Here is a 15,893-nt window from a genome sequence, read left to right as displayed (position 1 = left end):
CAAAGTGTCAAACCAAAAGATACAGATCCTTAGTCCAAAGAGCTTCCAATCTAAATTTGATAAAGAAGCAAGAAAGAGGGGAGAAAATTTGAAGTGAGGCTGAAACATGAGTGGAATGTGTGATTAGTTTAGCATGTAGGCTATGTTTTACTAGGGGACAAAGGTTAAAGAACCACATATTGCTAGAGAAATAATTTTCTTCCCCAAAGTAAAGATTTCAAGCTCTGATTCTTACTGCCTCCTCACTGTAGATCTCAGTGTAGACTTCAAGCAGTGATCAATGAAAGCTACTGATGACGCCAGTTAGTATTGCTTTCCAGTTGCCCAAAGCAGCCAACTGAGCTGGCTGTTGATGCTGCTTTTGTGTGCCTTCAAATCATTTGCAACGTATGGTGACCCTAAGGCAAACTTACCATGGGGTTTTCTTGGAAAGCTTTGTTCAGAGGAGGTTTGCCATTGCCATCCCCTGAGGCTGAAAGCATTTGACTTCCCAAATTCACCCAGTGGGTTTCATGCCTGAGCTGGGAAACTAACTCTGATTTCCAGAATAGTAGTCCAACACTCAAACCTTTATACCACATTTGCCCTCAGCGAGCTGACAGTTTGTTAATGTAGATGGCCACATCTTTAAATCCTGAGATATGGCTGGGGAGATGGTTATGTTTTGAATGGTGTTTTCAGCAAAGAGCAACAAAGTCAGGTTCATCCATTTTTGAAAATGATTTGGAAGGTTGTTAGAATTCTGTTAGTCTGTTGATTTCTTGAACTTGACCCTTCAAATATATACACCTTGAATTTCACATTTGGGGAAATTCAGAGTGAAACACAATGCATTTTTCTAATAATGGGGCTGTTTCAATAAACAGAAGTTGGAGGGGAAATCCCCCTCCCTTTTCAGCCCCTGTTATGTCCTCAAAAGCACCTCTGCCTTCATAAACTCTTCATAAACTCTGTTGGCCCTAAGACCAGTATAGTAAATGTAGCTAAATAATTAACATCAGTAGTGTCATCCTACTGTCATCTTATGTGTTATTCTAGGCTTATTCATGTTGCTGATGGTGGCACAACTCTGGGTGGATGCAGTAAAAAAAATTAGCTAGTAATGGATGGATATCTCTCATTTTCTTGTTGATAGTATCCCATAGCAACTGCAAATGTGGACGTTATTTGTTATAATGATTAAAACCATTTCACACTAAACAATGATGGAACCAACTTTCCACTTTCTCATTGCTACATCCTAGAGAATCCTGGGGTTTGTGATTTGGTGACACACTAGACCTCACTGATTAAGTATTCTCAAAGCCCTCCCTAAACTGCAAATCCCAGGTTTCCATAGGATGTTGCCATGGCAGTTAAAGTGACATTGTAGTGATATCACTCTGTATTGTGAAATGGCCCCAGATCTACTGAAGTATCAGTGACCTGACTTCAGTAATACCCAAGCAATAGTCAGATACATGTAGGGCTGCCAGGTGAAATAAGGGAGAGAGATCCTGTAACTTTAAAGGCTGTGTAGAAGAGGACATTTCAAAAGGTATTTTTGTCATGCAAGGAACATCTGCTGAAACATCTTCTACACAACCATTAAAGTGACAGGAGTTGTGTCCTTATTTCACTTGTCATATATATATTTCTTGATTTCAGGAGATTTATTACTTGCTTTTGCTATTGCTTGAGTGGTGTTTGGTCAACCGGCACAGCCTTGCCTCAGCAGGAGCAAGGCTGCACTGGCCGGTAAAGTAGCTGTGCCAGCTGGAGAAAGGCCATGCCGACCAGAGGAAAGCCGCTCCAGCTGAGGCAAAGCCTTCCTTAGGCCAGCGTGGCCTTGCTCCGATAGGCACAGCCTTCCTCTCACTGGTGCAACCATTTTCCTAGCCAGCATGGCCATGCTCCAGCAAAGACAAGGCCTTGCCAGTGGGAGGAAGACTGGCCAAGGCTAGACTGTGCTGGCTGAGGCTTTCCCTCAGTAAGTTAAGGAGGGAGGGAGGGAGGGAGGGCTTGAATTTTTGCCAATACTCAGTTCCCATTGTCTCCAATGGCAGCGCACCATTGGACACAATGGGACTTCAGTATCCACAAAATTTCAAATTCACAGGGGTTCTCCAGACCGGATCCCCCATGAATTCAGAGGGATGGCTGTAGTACCTTTTTCTTGATGTCTGCCAATTATTTCATGAGAATGTATGGTCCATGAGATTATCTCAAGGAATTAGCCCCATGCCCATCTGATTGCCAGTAAACTTTCCTGGTGCCACATTACACACTAGCTATGACCATTGTGTCATGTGCACAAATTCTTATTCCTGCAAAATCTGTGCATGTGCTGTGTCTCTGATGACTTCCATGGCACATCTTGATGCTGTCCAGAGTGACTTCAGAGGGGCTGGGCATTCATAAACCCACACACTTTGTACATACCTAGCAACTGTTGCGGTGAGGGAGCTAAATTACAGGATCAGGAAGGTGTAACCTTGAGGTTGAAACCACACTGCCTCCAAGATGTGGTTAGACTGCAGCTTCCAGCATTTGTCTCTTTTGTTCATACTAACCAGGGCTTCTGGAAGCTGCCTTGGGACAACACCTGGAGGACTACATGCCACCTATAAATGTAATGCACCTAATTTCAAGTATGTATAAGTTGAATTTGGTCCACTGGCTTTTAAAAACATATCTTAAGTCTCAGTTTCAAGTCTCTTCTTTACATCAGATTTTTACTGGAGTTTTCCAGTTTCTTTTCCTGTTGCTTTTTATGGCCAGAATTGACCTGATGTTTTCCCCAAGGATCATGAGAAGTAGGAACGTGTGAATATTATCCAGTGGGAGTTGTATTTTTGTGCATAATACACCCAGTCTGCTCATCGTGACTCTGCAGGCTAGATGCAAAGTTCTGGAAATGTCATATTAATAGGTGGCTGTGGACACATCCTTCTCAAAAAGAGTATATTTGAACAGTGTGCATTAAAAATATACACATGTGAAATGTACAAAGAAAATGCTTGAGTATGCTTTAGGCAATTGTGAGGGATGTGATCACACAATGTACCCAAAATGTGTACATTTGCCAAAATAAAGAGTGCAAAATGTGATGGACCTAATAATAAAAGCAACTGCCTAAATAGAATTGGGCCCAGATAGAATGTGGAGGTGCAAAAGAACAGATTTTGTCTAAATATGCAGATTTCATAGATGTGAATTTCACCAATGAGGAAAAATAATAATCTCCAAAAGTTTACACTGATGACCCCTAAGGCACTGGGCAGTTATGACTGAAAATGTCTCTGTTGTGCCTACAACTCTGATCTGGCAAGAATAATAGGATTAGGAAATTACATACCCTACACCTTGAAGTGATGGCTATAAAAGAAAGGAATAAGTAAGGGGCTGTACAAACAGCCCCTAAGGGACAGCATGCAGCTGCCCCTTCTTCAGCCAGATCAGGGCCACGGCAACCTCACACCATGACCCTGATCCGGCCTCTGGAGGGCGCAAAAAGGAGCCACAAAAAGCAGCCCCTTTTTTCACCCTCCAAAGGGTGTCATAACCATGGCAGCACAGCTGTATGGTGCCCCTTTGGTGCTGCATCATTTGAATACAGCGCCGGAGGTGCGTCATGATGCCGTGCGCCATCTGAAGTGGTACTGGGCACCTGGGGGGCAGAGTTGGGCATGCGTCATCAAGATGCTGTGCCCCGACTCTGACCCTAGGCCGGCCTTTTAGGCCAGTCTGGATAGCCTCTCAGTTAAAAGAAAATAAACGCTGCTCATTAAATTCTCAGGCGTTACTTGTAATCATTGTGTTTATAACAGTAACTTGCAGTTTTTAAAATAACATTTCCTTCATTCAATAATCTTGTTGAAAATTCAGCTCTTATGCATCTCGCTTTTTCAGTGTGTTTCTCCATGTGTATTATTTTTAACCAAAGCAGAATACTGCCTCTTTTGCATTTGCATTTGTATAACTCTTGAGTGTAACTTCAGTAATGTACCTAAAAAATAAATAAAACTTATTTAGTTTTCAGGCATACAGTACATGGGAAATTTCCCTCAGACGGTTTTTGCATTTACAGCAGGAGAACAGTTGCCAATTGTAAAGATCCCACAATGGTGGTCCTATCTTAGCAGTATGAGGCAGTAAACAACCAGCCACAGTAGTAGTGCCTCTGCCCTGAAGAGATAAGACAAACCACATAGTACACATGCTCCATGGAGTACACCTGGGAACACTTTGAATGTCTCATTGGGGCCACATAATCCTTCTTCTTGCTGACAACCTGAAAGACCGTCTCTGTCTCAAGGGTTGTAACCCTTGATACACATTCAGTCCTGCTATCTAAGCCACAAACACAATTAATACTAAGCAAAGAGCTCTTCCCATTCCTATTCAGGGCAATCTTCAGTCGCAATCCAACAGCTTTCATAGCCAAGACATTGATCTAGACAAAACCTATGCATGTCAGCCAAACAATTAAGCAGAAATGTTCCATATGTTTCAGGCCTCAAAAACAGAGCAAGTGCATCTTTGCACTGAAGGATCTTTAGGGAAATAATGTCCAGATAGTTGGTGAAATCATACAGATTTTTAAAAATTCTCCAGCTCCTTACCTGTTGTTTGCTTGTAAATATCCCCATTGCAAACCTCGTCTGACAGATACCTAAACAGATTCCAGGCAAGCAGTGATGATAGAGCAACTTAAAGACTTTAAACTGTGGAGTTGATGAGCAGGTGTTTAACAATCTGACTCACAACTCCACCTCTCTTTAATTTCCATAGAAATGAAGCAATCTGTTTCATCAAACTCTTATGCTACAAGCAATGAACAAGCATGCTGGAAGTGTACTTGCTGCTCCAGTCAATGGAACATTAAAGATTGATTCCATAACACTGAACTAACCAGGATTACAACTGGCTGATGCTGAGAAGAAATAGGTCTCCCTGAGGTTGTATAGGTAAATTACTAGCTGAGGCCAAATCTAAGTTCATTCTTGGTATCTAGACTCTTGTGGCCAGCATGATGATGGAGAAGAAGAAATCCTATGCAGAGGAAGAAAGGGAACACCAAGATGATGATAAATTGCCCCATGTTGTAATCTGGGAAGGAAGAATGTTTGTGCCCTGTGTTTGTATCGGCAATGAAGCAACTTTTTCTCCATGAATAAGGATTGGACTCAGTCTGTTTGGAGGGGGAGTCTCTCTTGCTCTTCACTGGCTTTACTCTTCCCTGGGTTAAAATGTAAAATCCTGTCTCCCAAGTAAAGATCTCCTTTGGAGGTCTTTAAATAGAGAGGATTATTGCCAAACCCACACCAGGATAGATGTGGGTTGTAACCATCATTGACGGATCTTATTGTACTGCCCCATGCTCAGACAATAGGCAGGCCATATCCAACCCTGGCTTCTCCAGCAGCTTTTCAAGAACAGGAAAATCCCATTCATGAAAAGCTGCAGGAGAAGCCTGGATTAGATAGGGGATACCCAGGCAGTGAGATAAGATCCATTGGTGATGGTTACAACCTGTGTCTGTCCCAGCACGGATTTGGTGTGAAATATTATCCAGAGGCTGGATGGCCATGTCAGGGGAGCTTTGATTGTGAGTTTCTGCATGGCAGGGGTTTGGACTGGCTGGCCTTTAGGGTCTCTTCCATCTCTATGATTCTATTTTCTATAGTTTTTTGGGGGGTTTTGGGCTATGTGGCCATGTTCTAGAAGAGTTTCTTCCTGATGTTTCGCCAGCATCTGTGGATGGCATCTTTCTCTGAAGATACCAACCACAGATGCTGGCGAAACATCAGGAAGAAACACTTCTAGAACATGGCCACATAGCCTGAAAAACCCACAAAAAACTATGGATGCCAGCCATGAAAGCCTTCAACTTCATATCTATTTTCTGTTTTCAAAGATTTAAAATGCTTAAATCTCAAGAACACATTAAAAGCAAAGAGAATGAAACCTCTTGTTGTAGTTGCCTTCCTTTTCCCCACCCATTTGTCTGCCTCCTTCCTACACCATTCCAGGATCACCTAGGAAGGTCATGCAAATGCAAGAGCCCAGGCCAGGCAGACACATGGGCGTAGTGCTTCTCATACAATCCAGCCCCTCCCATATAACTTATACATTCCAGAGGAGGCAGAAAGAAGCCTCATGGGGGAAAGCAATGATACCATTCCAGTAATGTAAGAATTTGATTACAGTTCACTTTGTTCAAGATTATGAAGGAAAAGCATTCTATGTTTCATATTATTGTCCTGCAAGTTCTGGGGAAATGTTAATGGGCATGCAAATAGACTATATTAGTTAACTGTAATTAATAGAAACCTCTCACCATAAAGTAAGTGGTAGCCTTTACAAATCCAACATGGAGGAGAACAGAGATTGTAGAGAGTTATAAAAGACCACAGCAAGGATTGGAATGTGTCTGACTTACAAGGATGTACTTTTGGTAGACTTATAGATAAGAAGGCAGCTTTTTCAGGGCTCCTCTGGATAGGGCAAATGGGTCAAGAAGCTGCAGTATTTGTTGCTATAATCCTAGATAGATAGATAGATAGATAGATAGATAGATAGATAGATAGATAGGACTATAGCAATAAATATTGCAACTTGACCCATTTGCTCCATCTGGAGGATGCACACACACACACACACACACACTTCTCCAAGCCATGTTTTTGTTGTCTTGTATTCCCTGACCCCATGGCCAATTTAGATCCTGGAGGGATGGGCTAGGAAAACCCATTGCCCTTCCACCTCAGGAGCTGCTACAGCCACAGCCAATTATGGTTTGTCCTGCTCTAATGTTTGGAGGTTGGGTGCTGGCAGTTTAGGGCTTTCCAGTCCTACACCAGGACTAAAGCTGGAAAGCAGCTGGCTGCATACCTCGGGGGATGGACACAGCCTCATACTCTGTGCCAAGTGATATGTAGTATACTCAGGCCAGGCCTGGGATCTCAGTTTGTCACATCAGCCTGTATCCATTGATGGAGTCATCAAGGCATGGAATGGAGGGGAGGTGGCCCTACTATCCCAGCTCATTTTAGCACATTTGTGGCAACTCAGACCCCTCTCAACATTATTCACCTTCAAGGGGTAAGAATGATCTAGTTAAGAGGTCTAGTTTAGATGCCCCAACTTGTTGGCACAGTGATGGCTGACGTCCACAACATCCAATGCCAACTCCCAGATGTTTACATTTTGTGGACTAAGATTTTGCCAAGAAGGGTGTGGCAGATCACTTGTAGCAACCCTGCAATCAATGCAGCCCAGTGTCATGCTAATCAGGACATTATTTGTAACTTTGCCTGGACAGTGGTGCTTCCAGCAGCCACCAAGTATATGTGCAGACTTGGCCTACTTATACAGAGTTCATCATGGCATGCATCTTTCTCTGCAGAGGCAGGGCTGTTGCCTGTGTTAGGACTTACTGATCCATCAGCCATAGTAATACATTCAAGGGATATGGTGTGGGGGGTGGGCAGTTGTCCTGTATGCTGGCCCCCTCCTGTGGCAGATATGAAAGGGAAGAGGGGACATTGGATATGAGCTAAACTGGGAGAAGAAAAGCCATGAAGCGGGTAGATAGATGATAAAGGGGGAACCTACAGTTTAGCCAGATGCAGGTAACTTCACCTTCATCAAACCATTTGAACACATCCCACTGATGGGCTGATATGGCAACTCCTGCCAGATGTTTACAAGACCTCCATGGCTTGCTTCTTTGCTTGAGTATTTGCTGGTCTGGAAACCATCAGGCCCCATATCCCCTTAACCTTATTTTGCCTACACGTTGACTGTCCAAAGAAGACATTAGTTATGAATGTAGATGATTTGTAATTGTAGTATTTGCATTAAAAGTTGTGGCCATTCAATTTAACCCATAATATGATGTTCACCCTCTCTCTCTCAGCACAACCCAGCAAAACTCAAAAAGGCATGAGAACTCATACTTCTTTAAACCAATCTGGAGAAGACCTTGCTGAGGTGAAGGTGAAGCAACAGAGGCATAGTTGCCATGTTTAGCACTTCAAAACCTGCAAAACCAGTTTGAGCAGAGTAGTAATTGTGTGGTAAATGTTATGATATGATCTAGTCACAAGGTGACACTGGACTTGGTTATAGCTGGGTGAAGTCAAGAGTTTTCTATATCTGTTACATTCCTGGTCGACAGAAACAGTAAAGGTCTTGTCAGGTTTCCTGACTGGTCTATCCCTTATACCTTTCATAATCATTTGTCCACTAGAGTGCAGTACCTTGACTGATGCCATCACTTGGTCTTCATACTCATATCACACACTATTTGCATGCCACAAGGAAAACAATTATCTACCAGCCCAGTCTCATTTCACTGTGAAACACAAAATGGCAAGTATTCTACATCAGGTACTTAGTTAAGTACAATTAACTCCTGGCCCAGCCAACCAATACCTGATGGAAATGTTATCCACTCATGCTCAAAGCACTAGCAGAATGTACCTCTTTCTCCTCACATAACTGACGCCTAGAAAAGTAGGCTTTGGCGAGTTATGACAATACTGTCACAATTGTGACTAAGAATAATAAATATGGAACAATTACCTAGGGGTGAAACACACAGGCCAAATAAAGCAGTTTCAAACCATTCAAAGGCAGGGCTTTTAGATGACATATGTCTCCAAAGTGGGCAGAAACCAGATTGAAGCTGAAAACCAGAGCAAAAAGAACCTGGGATATTCTGACATTGTCTGGAAAATGCACACCTTCGACCTTGTATAGAAACACCCCAACCTGAGAGCAGTTCTGAAGGATACATCCTAACCCTAACCCTAACCCTAACCCTAACCCTAAAGCTTCATATAAATGTACCAGTGCAGATGCACATTTAAGAAGGACGGAGCCAGGTGACAATCCAAAAAAGTGAAAGTGTGGCATCTCCAATGGATATAAGTACAACATATACAAATGAGACAATCCAAGAGGGGGCATGGGGTGAAGGGGGCATGTATGTGTGGTTGCCATGATTGTGCTTTACCAGTGTTTTACTGGGCACACCAATGCTCTGATGCCCTGTACTGCCTTGGGAGCAGCCAGCATGGACAGTGGGATTTCGAACGGCTTCAGAAAATGCAGGTTCAAGCTGCTTTTTCCTGCCGTCTGTTCCACCCCTACATTTACTTATCCAGAACTATAGAAATAACTTCTGGGAGCAATAGCAACATCAAAAAGAAGATGCACAAGGGGGAAGTTACTTCCATATTCACAATCATTACTTAGTCATGATTGTGACACTATTATCATGACTATAACTCACCACCACCATCCACTTTACAGGCAACAGCTGCATGTGGGGAAGCTTATCCATTCTATCAGCAATCAGAGCAAGTGTGAATGAAGTTTTTGTCAAGTTTTTTGGGGGGTTACACTAGGAGGGGTTAGGTAATTAATTATATTTAACTAAGCAGCCGGTGTAGAATACAGACCAATATCTGTTAACCATGGTTGCAAAGGAAAATGAAAAGCCACTATTTTAAATTTTCTTTTTAATCAGATTTGTCAAGGGAAAAGCAGTACCAGATGTATGCAATCAACAATCTCTACTACACAATGCAGAGGACTAATTTAAATTAAGAGTTAAAGCTTTATTTATCAGTCTATCAGTCAAACTCATTAACATCATAATCCTCCACATGTTTATTCACAAATCTCTGAGTTCAAAGTGTGTTTACAACTGCAGATGAAAACTTTCAGCACAGGGAATCAAGACTTCTTCTGTTTTCTCCGTTTTACTGCTACACGCAAAGCTTCAATAATCTTCTTTTCATTGTTAAGAATGTTGTATTCAGTCAGATTTACCAATCTGCCAAAATTTGCCTTTGAGAAGCAGACCTCCCTTGTAGTAAATGGGGAAAATATAGTGGAAACATCTACATTGCCTTCTTCCATATCTTCTGGGGTGCGCTCCACACCTAAGTGAGAAAACAAATGAGTTTTACCAATAAGGTATTAATCTAAGACATAGCAACATAGTTGGCCCAGTCACATGAATGTTGTTGGTCTTGCCTACCAACGTGGGGAAGGGAGACAATATTAAGGAAGGCGAAAGGGATGGCGAAAATAGTCAAACTGACATAGAGGAAACAAGAAAAAAAGTGCAAGGACCCAACAGTGGGAGGCAAAAAAACTTGCACAGGCAGCAAGTAAAAGGGACCCATGGTCTGCGATGTCTCTACCCTAATGCACAGAGCATGGGAAATAAGCAAGATGAACTCGAACTCCTAGTACAACAAAGCAAATATGATATAATAGGCATCACTGAAACCTGGTGGGATGAGTCTCATGATTGGAATGTGGAAATAGAGGGGTATAACCTTTTTAAGAGAAATAGGCCAAACAGGAAAGGAGGAGGAATAGCACTATATGTCAGAGATATTTACACCAGTGAAGAGATCCAGGACATCAATCATGGAAGCCAGGTGGAGAGCATCTGGATAAAAATTAAAGGGGAGGGAAACAACAAGGATGTTACGGTGGGAGTCTACTACAGACCCCCAAGTCAGACTGAGGAATTGGATGATATCTTTCTAGAACAGATGACCACACAGTCAGAAAGGAGAGATGTAGTAGTGATGGGCGACTTCAACTATCCTGATATTTGCTGGAAATCAAACTCAGCAAAATCTTCAAGGTCTAACAAATTCCTCACTTGCCTGGAAGACAATTTCATTGTCCAAAAGGTGGAAGAGGCAACAAGGGGGTCAGCTATTTTAGATCTGATCCTAACCAACAAGGATGACTTGGTTAATGGGGTGCAACTGGTGGGATCCTTAGGTGGAAGTGACCATATTCTCCTGGAGTTTGTAATACAGTGGAAAGGAGAAGCCAGGCATAGTCAAATACACATTCTAGACTTTAGGAGAGCGGATTTCAGTAAACTTAGAGAAGTGTTGAGGGCGATTCCATGGTCAGAAATACTAAAAGATAAAGGAGTTCAGGACGGATGGGACTTTCTCAAAAGGGAGATATTGAAGGCACAATTTCAAACAGTTCCAGTGAAAAAGAAAAATGGGAGGTGTCTCAAGAAACCAGGATGGATGACTAAGGAACTTTCAACCGAGCTAAGTTTGAAACGGAACATGTATAAGAAATGGAAAAAGGGGGAAATCACAAAAAAGGAATTCAAAGAAATAGCAGGCATGTGCAGGGGTAAAGTCAGAAAAGCTAAAGCGCAGAATGAACTCAGGCTTGCTAGAGAGGTTAAGAACAATAAAAAGGGCTTTTTTGGATATGTCCGCAGCAGAAGTAAGAAGAAGAAAATGGTAGGGCCACTGCGTCGAGAGGATGGCAACATGTTAACAGGGGACAGAGAAAAGGCAGAATTACTCAACACCTTCTTTGCCTCAGTCTTCTCAGAAAAGGAAAAGGGTGCTCAACCTGAGGATAATGGAGCAGAGGACAGAATAGGGGAATTTCAGCACAGAATAAGTAAAGAGATAGTAGAGGAACACCTTGTTAATCTAAATGAATTTAAGTCTCCAGGACCAGATGAGCTACATCCAAGGGTATTAAAAGAACTGGCAAATGTAATATCGGAGCCATTGGCAATAATCTTTGAAAACTCCTGGAGAACAGGAGAGATCCCAGCAGACTGGAGGAGGGCAAACGTTGTCCCCATCTTCAAAAAGGGGAAAAAAGAGGATCCCAACAATTATCGTCCAGTTAGTCTGACATCAATACCAGGAAAGATTCTGGAGCAGATAATTAAACAAAGAGTCTGTGAACATCTAGATGGCAATGCCATAATCACAAAAACTCAACATGGGTTTCAGAGAAACAAGTCATGCCAGACAAATCTAATCTCTTTCTTTGATAAAATTACCAGCTTGGTAGATGAAGGGAATGCTGTGGATATAGTATATCTTGATTTCAGTAAGGCCTTTGACAAGGCTTCCCATGACATCCTTGCAAACAAGCTTGTAAAATGTGGGCTAGACAAAGTAACTGTTAAATGGATCTGTAATTGGTTGACCGGCCGAACCCAAAGGGTGCTCAACAATGGCTCTTTTTCAGCCTGGAGAGAAGTGACCAGTGGGGTCCCACAGGGCTCTGTTCTGGGCCCAGTGCTATTCAACATCTTTATCAATGACCTGGATGACAGAATTGGGAGCATACTTATCAAATTTGCAGATGACACCAAATTAGGAAGAATAGCTAATACCCCAGAGGACAGGATCAAGATCCAAAATGACCTGAATAGACTAGAAAGCTGGGCCAAAGCTAACAAAATGAAATTCAACACGGAGAAATGTAAGGTATTGCACTTAGGGCGGAAAAATAAAATGCACAGATATAGGATGGGTGACACCTGGCTGAATGAAACTACGTGTGAAAGGGATCTAGGAGTCCAAGTAGACCACAAGTTGAACATGAGTGAACAGTGTGATGCGGCAGCTAAAAAGGCCAATGCAATTTTAGGCTGCATCAATAAAAGTATAGTGTCTAGATCAAGAGAAGTAATAGTGCCACTGTATTCTGCTTTGGTCAGGCCCCACCTAGAATATTGTGTCCAGTTCTGGGCGCCACAATTCAGAAAGGACATTGAGAAACTGGAGCGTATCCAAAGGAGGGCGACAAAAATGGTGAAGGGTCTGGAAACCATGCCCTATGAGGAACGACTTAGGGAGCTGGGGATGTTTAGCCTGGAGAAAAGAAGGTTAAGAGGTGATATGATAGCCCTGTTTAAATATTTGAAAGGATGTCATGTTGAAGAGGGAGCAAGCTTGTTTTCTGCTGCTCCAGAGAACAGGACCCGGAACGATGGATGCAAGCTACAGGAAAAGAGATTCCACCTGAACATTAGGAGGAACTTCCTGACAGTAAGGGCTGTTCGACAGTGGAATGCACTCCCTCGGAGTGTAGTGGAGTCTTCTTCCTTGGAGGTCTTTAAACAGAGGCTGGATGGCCATCTGTCAGGGATGCTTTGATTTGGATTTCCTGCATGGCAGGGGGTTGGACTGGATGGCCCTTGCGGTCTCTTCCAACTCTACGATTCTATGATTCTATGATTCTATGATTCCATTTTAAAAATATCTTTGATAAATTAGGACATAAGGATCTAAATCAAAACATGATGCTAGTGTTAGCATTGGTGGTTTCGTAACACCATGGCAGCCTTCCCAAAATGAAAAACATGCACCAGGATGTTTCTCAGCCTTTCAGAGCAGGTATTTAATCTATCATGGGGATGGGGAGAAGGGATATTGCACATTTCATGCTTTCACCACACTGAACAACATACTGGTCAAGATTTCATATCTAGTGCAACCAGTTAAGAGCCAAAGGTATGTTTAACTAAAAAGATCTTTGCCTGATAGAAGGAAAGGATTAAAGAAGAGGCCATGCCAGCCTCTCATGTGGGGGTATTCTGCGGTTTGGGAGCAGCCATCATGAAGGGTCCCTCCTGTGTCAACAGCAAATCTCCCTGTGTAGATGGCGGAAGGACAGCCTCCCCCAAAGTTCTTCAAACTCAGGTAGGCTTTGATAAGGAGATACAGTCTTTCAGACATTCTGGATCCAAGTCATATAGAGCTCTTAGTTCATTACCACATATCTACATAATCTACATTATTTACCAGGTTCTGAGTATTTCCTGAAGGTATCATTTGTTAAAGGGAAAAAGAGCACTGTTGGAACATCTACATTTTCTTTATCTTCAAACACATAGCACTCCTTTAGGTTGGTTCTCCTGTCTTCTTCACTGATCTCTATTTTGGGGAATGGGATTCCCTGCTCAGCAGCATATACTGAAAACTGGTCCAGATTCTAAAAAACAAACAAAAACAAGACCAACTGAAAATTCAGATAAAGCTAATGATACACCAACCAATCTAAATACAGTACATTTCATTATCTAAAGGCCTTGAGCAATATATGGTAGGTAGAATAGGATGCGGTGGCTTAGTGGTTAAGATGCCAGTTCTGATGATCGGAAGATCAGAAGGTTGGCAGTTTGAGGCCCAAGTGCTGCATGATGGAGTGAGCTCCTATCACTAGTCCTAGCTTCTGCCAAACTAGCAGTTTGAAAGCATGTACATGCAAATAGATAGACAGGTACCACTTCTCAGTGGGAAAGTAACAGCATTCGGTGCAGTCATGCTGGCCACATGACCACCAGAGCAGTCCTCAGACAACACTGGTTCTTTGGCTTAGAAATGGAGATGAGCACCACCCTATACAATCAGTTACAACTAGACATTCATGTCAAGGGACTATCTTTACCTTCACCTAGAATAGGCATGCAAGCAATTTTAATCAATAGGCATGTCCTATACACAAGGTCAGAATCTAAATAACCAAAGAAACAACCAAACAAATGCTTTATTTCTAAATATTTGTTTGGTTATTTAGATTGTGAGCTTTTAGGTCATAGAATCTTTATTCCAGCTGCTATATAATATCAGGAATGCAGCCTGTGAAACTGTTTTCTTCTGCAGCATTATTTCCAGAAAGGTTTGGCAAAGCCTAAGCATGAATGTCTTTGGGACGCTTTGAAGCATAGACAGTCTTAATTGCTTTTTATACCTACTGCATTTTAGCCTTTGCAGAAAAGCATGAAACCCTATTCAAAGCAATTTTGTAATGCAGGATGGAGGCTTCTGCATAGCCAAATCAAAAAGAAGATTCACAAGGAGGAAGTTACTTTTTGCTGCTACCACAATGGTAAATTCAACAGCAGGCGTATGGAGAGAACCCATGTTGAGGCCAGAGGTGGCACAAATATTGACTGAAAGTGAAGTGAAGCCCATGGACCATGTGGTCCCACACTTGACCTGTGGAAAGAACCACTTTTCTCCCAAATAATATGAATATAATTCAGAAATATAGTACTGTTCACTAAAACAACATACCAAGATAATTAATAATCTGTACCAAATAAAAGAGAAATTTAGCAAATTATACAAATTATGCAAATGAATGTATCCAATAAAATAGCTGGGATAAAATGACATATTTCACCTTGGTCTGTACACCTCCTGAGTAATTTAAATGTAATATAACATCCACTTTTCTTTCTGGTATCAGAAGAGGTGGGTAGCTAGTATTGATGAAGAACCCAGTATCAACCAGAGACAGAGGTTGTTCTGCTGTTTCCATTAGTTTGTCAGGTTGAGTATCCACCACAGTGTCTGAAAAACAAGTATTTCAGGATATAGAATTAATAAGGAAAAGACTGAAATACTGACCATGAATTTAACAAAAATTGCAGCTGAAGATCTGACTAAAAGTTCTAATTTCAAGTTAGAAAAAAAGTAAAATAGTTGGGAATAAATATAACAACCAAAACACTGACTTGTTCAAAAATAATTGTACCAAAGTATGGCAAGATTGAACCTGACCCGATGGGAAAAGAGCAATCAATCTCTGATGGAGAGAATGGCAACCAAAAATGTCAGTTCTTCTGAAGATGCTTTTTCTCTTCCAGAATATTCCAATATTAATAAATGAAGAAACCTTCAGGAGATGGCAAAATGATATGATTACATCTGGGCAGGAAGGAAATCATGTGTTAAATGAAGCTTCTTCAGGATGAAACTTCTAGAGGAGGTCTTGGAGTGCTACATATAAGATTATATTACAACACCTGCTGCGTGGAGTGGTTAAGGGAATTGATGCGATTGGATAACAGAAGAATTTTGCAACTGGAGGCAACTGGAAATCGTTTTGGATGGCACACATTTTTATTTTATGATAAAATAAAAGTGAGCCAGGGGTTTAATAAACATGTCCTGAGAAAAGCTATATTCAGGATATAGAGCAAGTAGAAAATGCACATAAATAGGAATATCCTGTTGTGGACCTCACACATGAAAGCATTCCATCAGAAAGAGACTATAATCGTAGGGCCCTGATTAAAACCTGATTAT

General features: G+C 41.8%; 2 protein-coding genes across 2 annotated transcripts in view; both read right to left on the bottom strand.

Moving 5' to 3' along the window:
• Nucleotides 1-7,755, bottom strand: part of LOC149314774 (cytosolic phospholipase A2 epsilon-like) — a 59,790-nt gene extending 52,035 nt beyond the window's left edge. Inside the window, exon 1 of the mRNA XM_089523145.1 lies at nucleotides 7,627-7,755. Within this exon, the coding sequence (XP_089379271.1) occupies nucleotides 7,627-7,755 (129 nt within the window). The remainder of the gene's footprint in view (nucleotides 1-7,626) is intronic.
• A 1,888-nt stretch (nucleotides 7,756-9,643) lies between these two features.
• The window catches only part of LOC149314773 (cytosolic phospholipase A2 epsilon-like), a 70,429-nt gene continuing 64,179 nt past the window's right edge, over nucleotides 9,644-15,893 (bottom strand). Inside the window, exons 20-22 of the mRNA XM_089523144.1 lie at nucleotides 14,986-15,155; nucleotides 13,602-13,791; nucleotides 9,644-9,938 (exon numbers count right to left, since the gene is read on the bottom strand). Coding sequence (XP_089379270.1) covers nucleotides 9,730-9,938; nucleotides 13,602-13,791; nucleotides 14,986-15,155 — 569 coding nt within the window. The 3' untranslated portion in view covers nucleotides 9,644-9,729. The remainder of the gene's footprint in view (nucleotides 9,939-13,601; nucleotides 13,792-14,985; nucleotides 15,156-15,893) is intronic.

Source organism: Sceloporus occidentalis, unplaced genomic scaffold, assembly GCF_023333645.1.
Source record: "Sceloporus occidentalis isolate IW3139 unplaced genomic scaffold, rSceOcc1.0.p SCAF_4, whole genome shotgun sequence".
NCBI classification, from domain to species: Eukaryota; Metazoa; Chordata; class Lepidosauria; order Squamata; family Phrynosomatidae; genus Sceloporus; species Sceloporus occidentalis.
Note: the sequence above shows the minus strand (reverse complement) of the source record. Positions and strands in the feature narration are given on the sequence as shown.